The sequence below is a fragment of the Convolutriloba macropyga genome, chromosome 2, assembly GCF_964194025.1.
Source record: "Convolutriloba macropyga chromosome 2, txConMacr16.3, whole genome shotgun sequence".
Taxonomy (NCBI): domain Eukaryota; kingdom Metazoa; phylum Xenacoelomorpha; order Acoela; family Convolutidae; genus Convolutriloba; species Convolutriloba macropyga.
Genome location: NC_134469.1, coordinates 65,001,523 through 65,014,127, shown reverse-complemented (window position 1 = coordinate 65,014,127; position 12,605 = coordinate 65,001,523). Strand labels below are relative to the sequence as shown.

Below are 12,605 nucleotides of genomic sequence, written 5' to 3'. Positions count from 1 at the left end.
TCGTATTTCTTTAAATTTATGAAAATAGGTCTGTCTTTTTGATTCGTAATGGTCATTTGGTCTGTTGTCATCAGATAGTGGGTTTTTAGTTCTTAATTCAATTCTTTGGATTGTATTTCAGGACCTGTACTGCTGTTTTTCTTTATTTCCGATGCAAATCTCCATATCTTAAGATATATAACGCCAACAAAATCACTTGTCAATTAGGGCACAAGAAACAAAAAAAGCCAGAAGTTTCATGATATATTTTGAACTAATAATTAACATTACAATTAAATATTCATTTAATAAATTGATGAACCTCTGCTACTTTCGACAATTTAATTATTTTTTACAGCTACCTCTTCGAACAAGGAGGCTCCGTGATGTGCGTTTGCACATATGTTCCGACTCCACTTAACCACGTCTTTGAATTAAATGTCCACCGAATGATTAAGTGATCGAATAATTTAAAAAATAATTCATTGTTCAAAAACAATTCTATCCATTTAAAAAATTGCTTTAGCTCTAACCACTAAGCAAGCAAAACAAAAACTTACTAGAGGACCGAAGATAACTGCCATTTAAGACAACTGACATTTAAAATGCCATTTATAGTCTTTATTAAGAATAAACAACCAGATGAGAAAATACAAAAAGGGGCAAAGATTGAAAAGACGTTTACATTTTTTGAAAACAATTAAGTTCAAAGTCAGGACAACAACCATCTGTTATTCGAAGTCAGTCAATGGCGTCATTTATACCTTCGAACAAATCCATTGAGAAATGTAAGTATATAGAATCTCAAATGAATACAAAAAGAACAAAAACGAAAATCAAAATATCATTTCAACTTTGCGAGAGACGATGACGACACTTATAAGATCATTATTTATTGACAAAAAAATTAAATGTAATCAACTGCGCCTTAATTCGGTTAATTAAAATGATGTGTGACTCTGCAATGATCTACCTTGAGTATGAGGAAAGGAAAGATACAGCGAAAAAAATTTTTAAATAAAAGATGTAAAGAAAAATAAAAAAACTTATGAACAACCGTAGTAGCAACGCCAGAAAAAAAATTCACTATTTAATTGATAAAACAGCAGTTAACACTACGCTTTCAGTCAGTTGCCATTGATTGAGTTTTTCTCTCTCTCTCTCTCTCTCTCTCTTTAATGAGCCTGCGCTAAAAAGTTGCGGAAAAAACATTTAATGTGGCAAATCTGAAAAAAACATTAACACTGAAAACGGAAAGAATTCAAAACTCATGCAAACGGCGTTTAAGCCGAAAAAAAACAGTTGCTTTTCGCGGGAATTGTTTTGTATATTTACTCATCAAGGTTTGATTTGAAACCATTCTTGTCAGTAACTAAAAAAAAAGAGAAAGGCAAAAGTACTTAAACACAGCACCCTATTACAATCCGAATAATTTTTGCAATAAAAAATTCTAGAACTGAGCCAAAACTGATCTTACTCTCTGCTTATCCTTTGAAATCAGAACTGTACCAACTGTTACCGAAAAGCTGCTAATTTGACCAAAATATTATATCAAAATGATGAATTTTTGATACTTACCGACTTATAATAAAAAAGCATTAGATATCAACTGAAGGCCTTAGATATTTGCTTAATAACTCCCTAGATACCGACTTAGATAATTGAATAATTGATTGAGTCAAAAGACTACAAAAAGAACATCAAATTCTGGCAAATATCAAGAATTCAGAAAAAAAAATAACGAAAACAATTTGTTGGAGACATGAAAACCAAGAGCTTTACTCATAAAACAATATTGTTTCATGGGACTTTATTGGAGCATAAAGGGGTCTCCTATAAATTGAACCTCCAAACGAAAAAAAGCTTGTAATTGGGATGAAAGAATTGCACAAAATGTTTCAAAAAGACGCCCAAAATACAACCCGTATCCGTTTTCACTGCAAAACACAACGATGAGATCCAAACTGGCATTGCAATCGCCACCAGTGTGATAAAAACGCAATTTTCCAGAAAAACTTCATAATAGGTCTTTTAGCAAACGAAAACCTTAATATATTTTAAACTACGCGTTTTTTATAAATATCGGTTTACATTAGCAAGAGACCGCACAAATGTTATTTTCGGAAAATGTCATCAGGAACCGGCGGTACAATTAGTCAAAATCTAAATGAATGATTATTTTGTCAGCAGTTTTTATGTCTGCGCCATCGGTCAAACTAGACAAAGTGGGCCAAATAGGTATATTTGATGCTGTTTTTTAATGAAAAAAAGCTGAATTATCGGAAATTTAGCTGACCAATTTCCAAAAGCAAAAACTGCAAACAATTCACCAACTCTCTTCTATCTTCAAACGTAAAAACAAAAAGACTATTGTTAACAATTGATAAAATTTTAGCAAAAAAGATCCAAATTGAAAATAACGAAAAATGTGAAAAAAAATGTGAAATATAATTGGCAGGTTGCCAGAAAATAGCCGCAATAGCTTCATTGATTTGTAGTCTCGAAAAAAGTACAAAAAAAAGACTGACCAAAAAATTAGACTTTTCAATGAAGGCAGAGATGTTATTTTTGATTAACAATCTGTATGAGTTATTGCTGCCTCTATCAGCTGCCCCTAAATAACCTTCATTTAGATCGGCACATTCACTTGACCTTATCTCTTTGAATTGAAGTAAATAAAAATCAATTTCAAAGTGAGGAAGTCATTTTTGAGAGTGAGGTAAGTCACGAGTGACCAAAAATTTAATCACGCAAAGGAGCAAAAAAACTTGTCCCACGAAGAGCGAAAAATGAAGTCACGCACGCGTTTTAGTTAAAATTGCATGAACGAAAGAACAAAAAGTGGTTGTGACGTCATATGGTCGTAACAAAAGTCTTGACGACGAAATAAAAAAACATAACAGGAAAAGTCCTGACGTACAATTCAAAGAATTTTCATTGACTTAACAAAAAACGAGACCTAGAACGGACTATGCGTGAATTGAGAAAACCATTACTAAAAAAATCAGATCAAACAAAAAAATTGCAAAAATGCCGTATGTGAACAAAAAACCATTAGCGAGAAATGCAAATTTGATTCAGACAAAAAACTAGGTTCAGAACGAACTATGAAGGGATTGGTAAAGCCAATTACAAAAAATTCCGATCCAAAAAATTAAAAAGACAGTAAAAAATCAAAGTGAAATTGCCGCATGTGAACATAAAAACCATTAGCGAGAAAGCGAACTTTTGTTCCAACACAGTTTTCTCACTCTACTTTAAAATTTGAGCGAAAAAATTCACGCCCCAAAAACCACTCGCTTTTTCGCTCCATTTCCTGTTTCGGCGTGACCAAAATCACTACTCCAATTTGACTTCAAAAATCATGAAAATGTGTAAACAGATCTTAAAAAGAGACAACGCCCCAATACAATTCAAATTTTTTGAATTGTAAAAAAATCAAGAGAAGGCCAGCTATCGATGTGCGGCTGTTAAAAAAAAATCTTTTCGATTTGAAATTCTACGCTTGACAAGCTTTCTTATGATACCACTCACAATCCTCTACGATGAATATATCGATAGTCGAAAACTGACTGAACAAAATAACCCATTTGACTATATAGTTCCTCCCCCCCCCCCTCCCCCATAGAACGGGGTCGGAACAATTACTCTCGACAATTGTACGAAACTGAAAATGTCAAGCGTGATAACGGGGGGAACGTATCTTCACTAAAAGAAGACCGCTGAAATTTCTAAAACTGAAATGATAATTAGTGCAATCCACAAAATAATTTTTTACCTTTTTATTTCAATCAGTAAAGACTTCAATCAGTCAAATCGCGCTGCTCGAATATTTTTAGTTGAGCTGTGTTTTTGCGTACTGTAATGTTTCTACTTAATTGTGCATATATAGTCTGATGAGCAAATAAGAAACAAAAATGACAGTTAAAAACCACTTAAATTGTCAGCACACAACTCCCCCTGTCATTTATGAGACAAAACGGGACAAATGATGACATGAGAGACTAAGTGCATCTTAGAGGATTTTTTGTACACGAAGCTTACTCATTCAATACAACAAACATTCTATTTACGAAAATTTTAACTGAGATCGGATTATCTATATATCTATATACTGCCACTCAGCAGCACCGAAGTTCGCGATTCTCAAAATCATAAAGATCTTATTAAATTGATTGATATCCCATATTTTTGTAATAGAAATTTTATGACAATGTGAGTTAATCTTTGTAAACTCAGGATAAATGCATGGAAGTTTACAAAAGAATCTTATAAGAATAAGGCATAAGATAGTTTGCACTGTTCTATGACTACAGACTTCATCGAATTTTGCCCCATGCACAACGGACTGAAAACAAACGCGAGCTCTAAATCCGGAGCGTAAAGAAAGCGCTCTCATTTAACCATTCTAATAATTTCAAATTCAAGAGTTTGCGCATATCAGTATTCAATAGAGATTTTCATGATTTGTAAATTAATCTATGTTACCACTATAATTAACAACCCTGTGATGATCTACCATATCCAGTAGGGAAAATTTTTCTGTGGTGCAAAAAATTAGCTGAAAGAGTCTGCAGTGTATAACTACAAGCTAAATCAGCAAGAATCTTATAAAATTTATTTAAGAAAAACCATCGACTACCGCACTCGTTCCTTTAGATTTGATCACCCATGCAATTCGAGCAAAATTGTCAGTGGTTGCGGGAAACCTTACTGAGATTGAATATAAAGCACTGTTACCTGTCCGAGGTAGCAGCCTTTGGAGAAGGAAACACCATTCATCAAGTCAACATTGTAATTTAATGGCAAAGCTTTGTTCCGCACAATTTCCGAAGGACCTTCTGGTATTCCAAGTTGATATCTCGCGTCTGTGTAGTGAACCACATTTTCCATTTCATCGCTCAGTGCTCTCGGATTCTTCGGTCCGAATAAGACAAGCCGACTCAAAGATTCACAGGGTGCTCTTGGATCGCAGGTCAGCATAAACGGCGCCTCAATACCGAATTCTTTGCTTATATCCACTGAACTCGAAGAATCAAAGGCTCCCAAAAGAGCAAACACTGCTGCATCTTTGATCGTTTCTACAGATGCCTAACAGTCTCGACACTACATTCTCTCGCTTCAATAGATTCTACCAATGCGGCAAATACCAATAATGTATTTGTACAAAAAATCCACTCCTCAAAATTTATCACAAATTTTCAGTAGAATTTACATAAATTTTAAACCCCCTTTTTAAAAAATCTATCCATCCCTTACATTCTCACGTATGCATTTGAATAAAATCTTCCCCTATTGCAAGAGAATGCCAATATATTTTAGGTACCGCGACCCTTATTCCAACTGTTTTCCTTTTAAAAATCAGGAGTACAGATATTAAAATTTATAGGCACACTGTCAAATTAGCTAGTCCGCCCGTTAAAATTTTATTGTGGCAAGTCTAATTGAAGTTCAGGAAAGGAACAGCCTATACAGAAGAGCATTATGTCAAAAAGTATTTTATAAAAGACAGTGCGATCAAGAATCCCCCATTTATCGGTTAATGGCTCGCTAGTTATCCAGAAAGGGAAGGAAAGTTTCGTATTATGGCCCAAAAACACAAGTGGAAGGTGTGAAGTTAACACTAAAAGCTCAAAGAATACAAGCACTAACAAAATAAAGCCTCAAAAGATCAACTAACTTATCTGCAATAAAACCTACAACTTAAATAACTTTAACAGTTTGAAGATAGCTAAAATTACTCCACTCTATAAAGAAGGTTGTATGCAGAATACTTCATCATATCGTCCCATTTCTTTACTCTCTTCGCTCAGCAAAGTTTTTGAAAAAGTCTCATATAGTCATTTAAGTTATTTTTTTGAAAAAAAATAATTTGTTTTCTCCCAGCCAATACGGTTTTAGGAGACCTATGAATGCTATACAGGCTGTCATGAAGCTTACCGAACTTGTCAGAGAAAGCCTTAGCAAAAAAGAAAAGGTTGCAAGCCTTTTCTTAGATCTTTCAAAAGCATTTGACACGGTAGATCACAACATACTTCTAGACAAGTTGAATGGTTACGGAATCCGGTGTTGCAAATGCTCTGATAAGTTCTTATCTGAGTAACCGAACTCCGCTTGTGGCAATTGATATAAATCGATCAACTTCAAAGGAAGTCAAGATTGGTATACCACAGAGTTCAATACTGGGACCCCTTTTGTTTTTAATTTATATCAATGTCTTGGAACAAGTAGCAGTAAACAACAATATCGATTTGACCCTGTTTGCTGACGACAGCACTTTCACTGCATATAATAAATTCGATGCTTTGAACGTACTCAGAAACGAAATAACAGAGATAAAGAAATGGTGTGAGACAAATCGGCTTCAATTGAATTCAAACAAATCAAAAACTCTTATTTTCTCAAGTGCAAAAAATTGTTTCATGTCCTTGAATAGTGAATTTCCTTATAATTTTTGTGAGAGTACACAATTTTTAGGAGTGATTGTGGATATTAGGTTGAACTTCAAAGACCATGTTTGTCGAAAACTGTCTAAATTGTGTGGTTTCTTGATATACACTAAAAAGCGTCTTAAACATAAGCATAGAATAATGTTTAATAATTACTATATTAAACCAATTATTCAATATGGCCAGATTATTTATGGGTCCACTTAAAAAAGTACCTTAGAATTAATATTCATGTTACAAAAAAAATTACGAATTCTTTTCAATAAATCAAAATCACAGAGAATAAAAACTCTTTTCCAAAACATTAAGATTATGACGGTTTTTGAGCTTTACGTAAGTGATTGTTAAAGTAAAAGAAAAGATATTCGAGGGATTTTGAAGGAAGAACTTTGCGGAGAACCAAATAATTTTACTCCAGGCTAAAGCAGATATCTACGTGAATCAACCGAAGCACGATGTTTACGACTTCTAAATAAGTTATGCGAACTCGAGATTTTAACTGAAATAAAAACCAGACTTAACGATAACGAAATGAAAAAAATTGTTAAGAACATTTCGTCAAACTTTTTCATGGGTAACGATCAAGCATGGGACCATTTCTCGTAAATTTCGCTGAGCTCGTTATAATTTGTTTCCTCTCTTCTATTATAAGGTACATTTCATCATTTTGCGCATTTCTGAAGCCATGATAATTCCTGATGAATAAAGAACAGTAGCAGTTTTTGCTAGACTGTATGTTATTGACCATAGACAACCTCACTTGGGAATATTCATTTGTCCGGCAATTTTTGTAAATGGTTCTTCAATAAATGTTCTTTCTTTCTAAAATTTTAACTAAAATTTGCTTCGTACACAAATTTATCATGAAAAATATATATTTTTAGAAAAAAGAAATTGAACCGGCGTATCTTGAATATTTAACCAACGTGTTGAAGCGCACTGACAGCGAGCCTAAACAATTATCAGTGTACTATTACATCGTCGATTTCTCCTGAAAAAACATCATACCGAAAATCTCCGCTAATAGAAAGCCCCAATAAAATGAACAAACTTAGGTGTAACTATGGATATATGTATATGAAACCTATGAACTCTCAAGAATTAACTAGATACCTCATCTATGTCTAAGCGAAATTGAACAATGAAAAACAAATACTGAAGAATCAAAGATTAATTCGGCCAGATGAAAACGTTAAATACAACAAAAGTTAAATTGAACAATATAGCCGACAGATTGCCGGAAAATAGCCACGATAGACGCTTGTGGCCTTCGTGGAATTGACACAACTAAAGAAATAAGATGGACAGATTGACCACGTCCTTTAATAGACCACAAAACTTTTTGGGTTAGATTTGGACTGTCATTTTTATGACACACAAACGCTCTATAAGGGAAAAGTCCTAAAAAAGCTTTTTCAAATTTAATATTCTAAATATCAAGACTCAAGATTCTAATACTCAAGAAATAGGGCATTTACGTTTGGCACTACTTAGATTCACACTATTGATCTTTAAGAAGTAAATGTTCATAAAATTTAAAGTTCATTAAGTGATTTCAGAAGTAATTTTTTTAGTGAGGTACGCCGCAGAACGAATGACGGCACGTACACAAAGTCAGTAAAAGTCAATTCCAAGAAGTCAGGTTGGAAGAATCATCGATGGAGATGACGAATTTAAAAAAACACGATGTCCCCAATAGTAGTCGCTAACGCTTCGCGTCTATTCTAAATGAAAAAAAAATCTGGAAAGGATGGAAAACAGGACAGTGCTGTCCGCCAGCTCCTACCCTGTCTGCAGTAATATTGAAATTATAATTTAAAAATTAAACATTTTTTTCATTTTTTTTACCTAAATCGTTAAAGTAGAGACTTGCCAATGCTACACTAGCTAATAACTATTAAATTTTCCTTAGTTGCACTGCTCATGATCAATGCAAATTGTTTTTGTTTTTTAAAACAAACTGAACTGTTTTTAAAAAATTTTAAAATCATAAAAATGGCAACATCTTGAAGACGAAGAGAGCTAGAGGGTCAACATTTTAGCCCAAAACCAGGAGACAAAAGTAGATATCTTGCAGCATGCAACTAAGGGTGCAACCTTATGTGTACCCTAAATTCGAATAAATGTTTAACAAGGGTATGATTTTGCAAAATATAGACTTTTTACATCATGAAAAATTTACATCATGAAATTTGTAATATATTTAGGTTGTGAACATCATTTGGTAGTATTGAGCTGATTTTGAGAGTTCTGCACAGTTTGGTAGACCGATATTTGATGGAGTAGCGTTCGATGTTTCCTTTTAATGAAGGTTCATCCAGACACAAACTTTGAGAGCCTAGTTTGTCTTGATTTCTTAAAGGTAAATATGTTATAAGGATCGTCTTGAAAAAGGGCACCTGTTAGGGAGTTTAGAACAAACTTCAACAGTTCGGAGAGATTTAGTTCCTACACTGTTAATCTTTTGTTATCAAAGAATATATTACATGAATCGCGGAATTTTCTGAAATAAATTCGAGCATAAATTTGAAAAACAATAAATCATAAAATGTTCTCAACATCATTGATGAACTTTTTCAGGAGCTTTTAAATGAAACCACTTTTGTAGCTACACGCACGCGCACAACGCATACACACAAACAAACGGACCAGCTAACGTCGGCTGAACTGCTCTCGAACGACAAGCGCGACAAGCGTTGACATTTTTCTTGGCACAAAAAACCTCCCAAAAGCATTCCGAACATGCGACACCCGGGTGGTGGTCGGAACACTTAGCCGCTGAGTTAGTCTGGGTTTGCTTCTTCATCACTTACAATCGCCTTTTGGTAGCAACAGACTATTCGGAATTCGTTCAATTCAGATCAATAAAAAAAAATCAAAAGTCAGCCATGAAAAGTCACTTCAGAACGAAGAATGTTCAACAACAAAAACGCAAAGCGATCAAGCAAAAAATTTGCAGAAAAAGACGCACACGTGTACAAAAATTGCTTCAACCTTCGTTTCAGACTATTGATCTCTAACTAGTAAACGTTCATCAAATTTAAAGTTCATTAAGTGATTTCAGAAGTCATTTTTAGGGAGGTAAGTCACACAATTGACCTAAAAGCAGAATAAACAACGTCACGTTCACAAATTTTAATTGCAAAGCACTAGAAGGCACTAAAAGTCAATTCCAAGAAGTCAGGTCGTAAGAATCATCGATGGAGATGACGAATTAAAAAACATAGCAGGACAAGTCCTGAAATACAATTCAAAGAATTGAAAGAGAAACTCAGATGTACTCTAGAGATCATTTTTGTGTCTCTAGATGCTATCCAGTAACCCAATTCCAAGCTTTAAAAAACTCATTGGCTCATAGATCGATAGGCAATAAACTTTATAAAAAGTTTCAAACCGCAAAAAACAGAAATTCGTTCCATTAAAATGTTGAAAGCCATTCAATTTCCCCCAAGCAACTTCTTAATAACATACTATCAAACCCTGGATGATGTTATCAGGCTAGTGAGGCAAGAAAAAAAATAAAATACAATTGTTTTGAAAAAACTTGAAATTGCAAATTTTATCAAAAAACTGCAAAAAGTTGAGAGGTTAAATTGTTGAAAACAAGTCCATTGAAACTAAAAACCATGCAGTAAATTTTTTATCAGAACGTGGAATATGTTTTCTCGCACTTGATAATGGACGAATATCAAAAACTGACAAACTTTAGGAAGCCTTTAGGAAGCCTTTAGGAAGCAAAAAATTGCTAAAATTCGAGACATTAAAATTTTAAAAATCATTCTATTGTTACTAGAAACTATGCAGTGCCCTATAAACAAACCTCGAAGGAGATTGCCTGGACCCTGAAGCTGGAAAAATGAAAAAAATGACAAAAATTTTCCAAAACCTGAAAAAAATGCAAATTTTGTCAAAAAAATTGCTAAAATTTTTGATATTCAAAAGTTGAAACCTATTCCATGGCAACTGAAAATTTTGAAGTAACTTATTATCAAACCCCTGATGAGGTTTTCTGGCCCCTGGGAATCAAACAACTTGAATAATGACAATAAATGTCAAAAAATATGAAAAAAATTGCAAAATTAGTATCATTTTGCGTGTTTGTGTTTGTAGTACCAAAACATATAGCTCACAAAATGGTCATAACAAGCAACTTTGCCTCGCAAAAGGCCTTGGTCAACTTTTAAAAACTTCAACCTAAGACTAATCAAAACAAAAAAATAACAAAAACATGAAAAATTGCACCATTTTGAGCCCAAAAACTCCTAAAACTGAGCTTTTAACCTTAAATTAAAGCCATCCCAGCAGCTGCACTTGAAGGACTACTAAAGCCCACTTTGGACCTCTAATAAAACTTAATGCCCGCTGGGCTTTACCTGTTTATCCCGTTTTGAAAGATCAAAGGCATTGAAAAATATGTGAACAGATCCTAAAAACACAGCGCACTAATACAATTCAAATTCTTTGAATTGTAAAAAGATAGCAGGACAAGTCCTGATGTATTATTCAAAAAATAAAGCAGACTATAAACAGACTATGAGTCGATTGGAAAAACCATTTCGGAAAATAATCAATGTTTTAAACGGTTTTTAAAGTCTTTTGAATTTCAAAGAGCGAGGAAATGTATGTGCGTTCTTTCTTCCGCATTCGATACTTTAGTAAATGAGCTTTTAGGGAGTCCGTTTCATCAATATGACTCTCGATCCAAATTTCAGAGTCAGAAGGACTTTCTGCTGACTCTTTTCTGTACAGAATTGTGTCGAACATAACGCGACCGCTCAGCGATAAAAAGAAACCGTACATTGAATTATTCATCGAATTGAGTAAGCTAACGTCATTTGTAAGAAGACTTTGAACAAGTGCAGCTGAATCTTTACCTTTAACGCGAATTAGATTCACTGGTACCCTACACAACTTTTTGAACGGCATGATGACTTTGGCCGTATCATGTAATCTGAAAAGTTATAGCATTCAACATGGATTTTGTCCAGGTTGACAACACATGTTGACTTCAATTGAAAGGACTGCTTCAAAATCTGAGTCTGCCGAGGAAACGTAAAAGCTTAATTGCGAAAATTGTGCGAAAATAGCTTTAACGTAGAACCGCTTACAATGAAACTTATTGGTAAGTTTTCCTCTTCCTGTAAGAGCAGATCAATTCTTAGAACCTACTGAATCTCAACGCCGTATTGCTCAACGCCAGTTGCTCAGTGAGGATTGCGATTACGTCGAACTAGAGCCCTTACTTCAAATGTTGCAAGTTGCAACCCTTCCAAATAATGAAACTAATTTGTCAAATTAAAATTAATTCTGATATTTAAAACAAACGTTTTCGAACTTTAAGTTCATCGTCAGGTTAAAACTGTTTCACAAATTGTTAAAGGATCTAAATAATATGTATTTACATTTGTCTGAGACCAAAATTAACACAATTCTAGGAACTATCTCAAAAAATTAAATCGAAAATTTTTCATATATACAATATTGAGCCTATTTACAACTCATATTTACATGTGTTATCAATTTCATTAAAAATATTCCAATTCCGGATTTTTTTCGATTTTGGCCATATATTGTATTCATAGGGTAATTCCACATTCATCCGAACCCTAAGTATCCCTCTTGTGGGGGTTTTGCAATTTTCGATTTGTCATGCACAAAAAATTTTTTGGCCTATTTATCTTTTCCTAAGTCAAAGTTATGATCTAAACTAATACTTCAGCGTGAGTTTCCGCCCCCTATACTCATAGCATGTGGTTAGCCCTGGCTTCAACATGCTGATGTATATGTCTTCCATGGTCATGAGTTTCTCTTCTGCGCGATAGGCATCCAGAACTTTCCATTCAATGACATTCGTGGAACTTGTAAATTCTTTTCATGTACTGATATCCTAGATATCCCAGTGCTAACATGCCGGCTTGTCTGCCAACATAGATGGATTCGCATTCATGACATTTTATCTCATATACCACCTGGGATTTCAGGTTTCTATCGGAACATAATTATAGGGTGGGTAGGCATGATCTTAAATTTCGCGTTATGAATACCACTTGCAAGTCACATAAATTCTTCAATTTGCTTGCAAAGTTTTGTGTAGGGTTGCCTCTGTATTGTAGATAAATTTTTGGTTCATCATGAGATCTCGTTTTACTTTTTTATGCTTTTTGTTTGTTTTCCATT

The 12,605-nt window shown here is 34.0% G+C and overlaps 1 protein-coding gene across 1 annotated transcript in view; it reads right to left on the bottom strand.

Moving 5' to 3' along the window:
• The window catches only part of LOC142334970 (iron-sulfur cluster assembly factor IBA57, mitochondrial-like), a 41,511-nt gene extending 30,111 nt beyond the window's left edge, over window positions 1–11,400 (bottom strand). Inside the window, exons 1-2 of the mRNA XM_075383298.1 lie at window positions 11,010–11,400; window positions 4,720–5,070 (exon numbers count right to left, since the gene is read on the bottom strand). Of these exons, the coding sequence (XP_075239413.1) occupies window positions 4,720–5,070; window positions 11,010–11,354 (696 nt within the window). The 5' untranslated portion in view covers window positions 11,355–11,400. The remainder of the gene's footprint in view (window positions 1–4,719; window positions 5,071–11,009) is intronic.
• Window positions 11,401–12,605: the final 1,205 nt, after the last annotated feature.